At 37.5% G+C, this 7,001-nt stretch overlaps 1 protein-coding gene across 3 annotated transcripts in view; it reads left to right on the top strand.

Annotated features, from left to right (window-relative positions):
* The first annotated feature begins 1,130 nt into the window (after positions 1–1,130).
* Positions 1,131–7,001, top strand: part of pitpnc1b (phosphatidylinositol transfer protein cytoplasmic 1b) — a 29,956-nt gene continuing 24,085 nt past the window's right edge. Inside the window, exons 1-2 of one of the 3 annotated variants that reach the window (XR_003675763.1) lie at positions 1,131–1,764; positions 6,268–6,416. Coding sequence is in view for 2 of the 3 variants with exons in the window: in XM_028470285.1 (XP_028326086.1) it covers positions 1,717–1,764; positions 6,268–6,416 (197 nt within the window). In the remaining variant the exon portion in view is untranslated. Of the gene's footprint in view, positions 1,765–6,267; positions 6,417–6,870; positions 6,987–7,001 lie in introns of those variants that run through there. The other 2 variants (XM_028470285.1, XM_028470286.1) reach the window with 2 other exon arrangements.

Raw genomic sequence — 7,001 nt, 5'->3', positions numbered from 1 at the left:
ACGTAAAATATCTAGTAATTGATCAAATGAATTACTGACCAAAAATATATTTATTTCATTTTTTTTAATAATTATTTTTTTAAACTAAAACACAACACACAATTTCAAACAACTGTAATATACTTTCACTTTATCAAATATAAATTCCAAATAAAATGCAGTATAACGTAAAGATGAAAAGAAGAAATCATTACCACGTTATATAACAAAATAATATCTGCGCTGGCACATCTTGTCACTTTGTGCAATAATCCTGGCTACTCTGCATTTGTGGAACAGTATAACAAAAATAATCAAAAACTAGTTTAAGGAAAAGAAAAATATAGTTCTTGGGGTCGCTGGACAATTGTGATCTAAAAATGGGGTCATGAGCCAAAAATAAAGGTTGGTAACCACTGATGTAACGTGTATCTTCCACTGCATATTCTTCTCTATCAAAATCTAAAGGCAAATTATATCTCTATATATATATATAGCCTACATGTTGATGCACTTTGCAGGCATTTATTTTAGATGTTCCAGACATATCCTTAAGTTCTTTTATGTGGAACGTAGTTAAGGACAACAAGACATTTCATGTTTCATCTGAATTATTTTAAATCTATTCAACTTTTTTTAAAGTCCAAGGTAAATGTACTTATTTGTTTTGATAAAATGTGGATAGCGGCGTATAGAACAGACACAGTGAAACATTCGATCCCAACACTCGTTGAATAAGCACTAATTCAATTAAACATAGCTGAAGATCATTAAGTAATACATCGTAAACCAGTCTGGCGCAGACTTGATGGATTATCTCATAGCTCTAGTAATATTTAATCCAATGGTCCTCTATGACTGTCTCCATGAGAGCTGTCATACCCTAAAAGCAACCTGTGGGAGCCTTGGGAGTCTGTTCCAAACTCTGAATAAACACAGTGTTACTTAACTGTGTCCGATAGTGTTTGTAACTGTTGACTGCAGCCATAGTAGCTGAAGGGAATAACAGATACTGATTGCAGAGAGAGAGAGAGAAGGGTGGGGGGGCATGGGGCGTGGTATGACACAGGTGAAAAGGTACCAAAGTACAGTGGGAGGGCCATGGGAGAGAAGAAGAGAAGGTGGGTGGGAAAAATAAGATAAGGAGGTAACTAACAGAGGAATTTGTGAGGAACTGAAAGCAGTGAGCGGTAGCTGAAGGGAATGGGAGGAGCATAAAGTACACAGTAAGGTTACACATGAGGAGGACTTAAACAAAAGCACAGAAAAGGACTGGAGGGAAGGAACGGGTAAAGTTGGTTGACAGTGAATTTTTAATTGTAGCGCACACCTAATTACTGGTTTAAAAACTGTGGTATAGGAAAGTAATCAGAAACCAGAGGGGGAAAAAACCTGAAAGTGCAGCTTCGAGCAGCTGGTAGAACAAAGAAATGAGAAGTGAGGGAAAGACGGTGGCTAAAAAGTTAAGTCCAGTAGATTAAGCAAGAGAAACGAAAAGAAAAGAAAGAAGAACTCTGAGGAAGACAGAGGGAAAGAAAACACCAGAGACTCGCTGAATCAGAGGAGTTAACTTTACTCCCTGAACTACTGACTTCATCAAAACAAAACAAAGAGGAGCATCAGAAAAGGAGGTCACCCTGGTCACTGTGGTGCAACGCTTGCCTGAGCGCGTCTGCTATGCAACAGAAGTAGACCAACACAGTCATACTGCTGAAAACGAAAACACACATCTGCACCATGCTGATGAAAGAGTATAGGATATGTATGCCTCTGACTGTTGATGAGGTAAGTCATGCTCACGCACAGGCACAGCAGGCGAACACATGTCACCTTTCCACAAGCTGGTTAGAGCTCAAATGTGATTGTTGTCAGTTGATTTCAAAGTTACTGTTTTTATTGATGTATACATTGGTTTCCAGTGGCTGTGCTGTTGGCCCACTGGGTATGGTGGTATGCATAGGAACAGTCAGCCTGGGATATAAAACAGACTCTGCACAGCATCCGCACAGAAGTAACACAGCAATGCGTATCTTCCGTTTGTTTGCTTCTTTGCTCCAACTCCAGCTCTACGTTCTGCACACACAAACTAGTCCAACTGGTTACAGCTCTGAACCTGAACTCACAAACCGCCTTCAGGTCAATAAACAAACCAGATCCCGCCACAGCGTAAAGGTGTGCACACGAGGGTGTTCTGTAACAGAACGTCCTTCAAAAGCCGTGTCCTCATTGCCTCCAGCACTATCTCCCCCCAGCCCTTTTACGCCTACCTGATACCACAACAATGACAATGACAAATAGCAGTCCAGTATAGGATTTACAGTATGAGTATGTGGCACACAGAAACTTGAGCTTGCAGCAAATCCTATTTCACCAGAATGTGAGATAAGTGTAAATGCAGACTAATGCAAGAGGTAGAAACCAAATGATTCTTCACCAAATCAACCAGACCAAACCAAACCATCAGGTCCTCTCCACCCTAAAGTGAGTTGTGTTGATTTTCAGGTCAAATTGATCCACTACTACCTCTGCAACACAACACTGTGCCACTCTGTTGTGGGATGTTGAGTGTTGTGAGAATTATTGTCAGGTAAAAGAAGCACTGCTGGTGGAGAAGGATGTCAGTAGGGTTGAAAGTTCACAGTTTTCTTCATGTCCTTGAGCAGCACAGAGGACAGAGTATACAGGATTCCACTACAAAAATGCATCCAGGTCCGAAAATAATACCATCTTTTTCCCTGTCAAGTATCCACCTTTTGTTTGTCTCCATGATTAAACACAATGAAAGTGTCAAAATAATTCAGGATCGTCAGAAAATCAAACACCACTACCTTTGAGTAGCCACCTTTCGTAAATATTTACATATGCCAGGTTTCGCACGAAGTTTTGATCTGAAGAAAAATTTACCAAATTTTCCAAAAAAAACAAACAGTCTTTGTGTTATATTTGAAATGTGATTTAAACAACACAAAGTGTTCTTCCCTTTAGAGGATTTATGTCTGAAAACAACTCATAACCTTTGACTTATTAGTAATGAGATTAAACCAAACTGTCACGTGATTCATGTTCCCAGAATATAGTGGCGGGCCATTCAAATCCATTGATTCCTAGTGACATAACTGAGATTTTTGGTAATTTGTCATCAATAACTGCATTGATTGACAGTATTTATACAGTACACCGTCATATGTATGTGTATATATAATATATGTTTATGTAGTTCCAAAAATAGTTTTTTTTCCTAACGTAAATTCGTATTAAACAGCTTAACTGCTTTTTTGACATAGTTAGGGCCAACATTTATTTTGTTAAAAAAAATGTTTTAATCTGTATTGTATACAGGATGTATTGCTTTGAATTTTCTTTAAAAAAGGGTCTTTAAAAAACACCACATCCAGGCAGGACACATTGAAAACATATTTATTATGTTCATACATATATAAAAATAGACATCAGAGTTTTTACTATGCACTTATGTACCAAAATAAATTCACTAAATAAATGTGTAACCAAGTCAGAAACAATAATAACCTGTCATGCAGTTTGTTGTGCTGTATGGAGATGCTCCACTCGTTCCGAAAAAGGAGTGAAAATGTATGGCTTCCCAACCGAACCAGAAATGAGAAAGAAATGATTATCCAGACAGCAGGAGGAATCTAAAAAAATTATAACATTATTATAACAATAACAATAAAAAAATCTGTGAGGCGATCATATTCAAACACTTCATTTGCACTTTTTCCACAAATTGAAACATGATTGAAAAGCTTTTTGTTTGATTAAAAAGAAGAGTTTAATCTATGTGGGTAGATTAAACTGTGTGAAGTAAACGCTATGTATCTGCTAATGATCCCTGAATTTTCTAAGAACAATTTAGAATTTTTTTCTTTTTCTTTTGAACATGAAAACCACAGCAGTGTATCTCACAATGAAAAAAAAATTATAAAAATAATAGTAATTAAAAATTAAAATACAAAAAATGAAAATGAAAATAAAAATGTACTAATTTAGCAGGGGACAATCCGCTAACATGCCTTAATGCACACATTAATGGGTTGAGTAATAATAATAATGTCTTAGCGTTCAAAAGTGCATGACAAACCGTCTAACCCCCTCCAGCTCCATTGGCAACAAAAGTAAACTGATCACTTCCGGGAACAATTGTGAGGCTCCATGGAGTGAACGGAGTTGTCGTAACTCTCTCTATATACGGCTCTGGATAAAACCAAGAATTACAGTAGCACTGTGTTTCCTAGCTGAAGTGTTTAGACAGTGAACCTGAAGTTGTTTGACTTCAGCCCCTTGTGTTTTTAAAAGCATGTTACTGATAACAATTTATAATTTCGACCAAACAAACCTCGAGACGAGTGATTAGGAATTAGAATTATTCCCAGGATCTGTTAGAGGAGGATTCTTCCCTCACAGCCAGAGATCCCAACTCCTTTCCTGTACTTCTGTGTTCATGTTCTACCTCAACGTGCATGAAAGAAACAAACAAAAGCAAAATGCATTTGAAAAACCGAGCCAGCGGTGAAGGTGATTGATTAAGGACGTCTTTACACATTCTGGCCACTTTGTGAAAGACATTGATAATCTGGGAGAAGTTTAATCATCTGTTGCTCGTTGGACTCTTAAAATGCTGTGAAAGCACTCATCAGGAGTGATTAAGTCTCATGAATGCCCGATAAGCAAATATTGAAAGTTGCAGTAAGTGGAACAAAGAAGGAGTGTCACATGAGTACAATGACAACAGTGGTGTTCGTCCTCTCTGCCTCATCATTTTCCTTTCGATTTCTTCACACAAATGCTTTTCTGTACTGAAAGACTACTGGTATTTCAAACATTTTACAGAGGAGATTTTTCTAAATTTGTGATAAGTGCATTGGGTCACCACAGTAGGAATATTCCTAACCTTCAAGGATTGTTCCTGTGCAGCAAAGTTTTTCACCTTTTTAAATCTCTGTAGACCTTTTGCAGCGAATAAAAGCCCCTGCAACACATCGTCACACAATACTTAACTCTTTACATACTTAATTACCTCTAAACTTCCTCTTTGTGGCTTATATTTACAATCACATACTCATACTGTGCATTACTCTAACTGTATTGTAATGTACAGTACCCATTCATTTATCGAATTATTATAAGCCTGCTTTATTCAACAAGTTAAATAAAAGCAGTCCAAGTAGAACAATGATTTTTGGTTGCTGAAATGACACGCTGAAAAACAGATTACACACTCACACCTACAGCCAGGTTAGATCTCCAGTTAGGAGCTATAACGTGACATAAGTTGTCTTTGGACGGTGAGTGTGTGGCCTTTTATTCTTTTTGCAAAATATTAGACTTAAATTAAGGACAATCATTGCATTCATTGCGGCGACCACAGAAGGGAAATCCCTAAATTAAATCTCTATGCTGTAAAAACAATAAGATTATTCTAACTTTCTCATCAACTTAATTCCCTAGAAATATTTCTAAAACAGTGCACAATGAACAATAAACAAACGTTTATTTGATCCTGGAGGTTGCAATCAGTAAAGGTTAGAAATACTTCCTTATCCAGGTCACACTTTTCAGAAGCAGTTTGCTGTATCTTCCTTGACAGAATCTCAGGTGATCTCAGGACTCAAAAGTTTATACGTGTTTTAAATTTGTGGCTAGAGTCATTAAGCCTTATGTTTACTGAATTTGCTGGAATAATCAACATTCTATTACTCTGATAAGAATAATCACCCATAAATTTTGCTCTTGACAGAATCTGAATGTGTTTGGAGAAAATACCATGTCAGCTCCATGCATAAATGCTCCATTGTTCGTCATCATTTACAACACTGCCACTCCTTTAATATTTAGTGGCATTCATAAGATGAACAACGGGGGTTGGGACGACACACTTAGACGATATTTTTGGAAGGAAACACAAAAAAGTAGGAAAAGTAAGAAAAAAAACACGGTTTTATTTAACTTTAACTCTGGACATTCTTACTGGGTATATGACATTTTCAACTCAATATGAATATGAAAGATAAAAACATACCATAAATATCTGGGGTTTATTAGATTGTGTGGATTGGGACGTTTTAACAATGCAATATCTTGTTGCACAATATATCATCCCACATAAAGATTAAAAACAATCCACCGACCCTTTAATTATTATATTTACATATGATCTCTAGAGGTTCTTCAAAAAAATTAATCAAAATGTCTTTATTTTTTCTGTTTTTCCAAATACGATCGCAAATGCATCACGACCATCCTCATCCTAAACTTCTTCATGGACTCCAGTACAAGATCGGGCAGCTGTACATGATCAGTAAGCACAGCTGTGAACAGAGCGGTGGAGGAGAGGGAGTGGAGGTGGTTAAAAACGAGGCCAGCGTCCACCCTCAGCATGGACCTGGACAGCTGACAGAGAAGCGAATTTACCTCAGCAGGTAGAGATCTTTCAGATTTATAATACTGTTACTGTTTACAGCCCTCGTGTTGTCAGGTCTGTCATTATGATAAGTGATGTTGTTCGATATTTGGTTGCTTGCTGCACTGTGTAGCTTTGTCTTGTATATTCAACTCCCATGTATCAATACTGGCAGACTATAAAACATCATTTCAGCACAGTGACACACACAGTGCAAAGTAACTTCAATGCATCCAAAGTCCACTCTGTAGGAAACGTGTTGGGGCCAAAACTGGGAGGTACAAAAGACATGCTATTGTACTATGAGCCTATTATGCTGGAAATAGTTCTAGTCGTGTAATTACAGACCTACAGTTGTATGGAATCAGCTTTGTGTCAAAAAGACACAAACAAAAACATAATACTTGTAATGTTATGACATCCTGCCTTTTTGCTTGTGCTTCCTTACTTTTTGCTTGCAATTCTGACACAAGCGTCTCGCATTGGCGGAGTTTAGTAAGAGTACGTCATCATTGGCTAGTTCGTTTTTGATGGACAGCTCAGTGACCCGGACGTTGATCTGTGTCTATGGTTCTTTACGGCGGGCGGCGTGAGTATTAACCCA

Source organism: Gouania willdenowi, chromosome 16 (assembly GCF_900634775.1).
Source record: "Gouania willdenowi chromosome 16, fGouWil2.1, whole genome shotgun sequence".
Taxonomy (NCBI): Eukaryota; Metazoa; Chordata; class Actinopteri; order Blenniiformes; family Gobiesocidae; genus Gouania; species Gouania willdenowi.
Note: the sequence above shows the minus strand (reverse complement) of the source record. Positions and strands in the feature narration are given on the sequence as shown.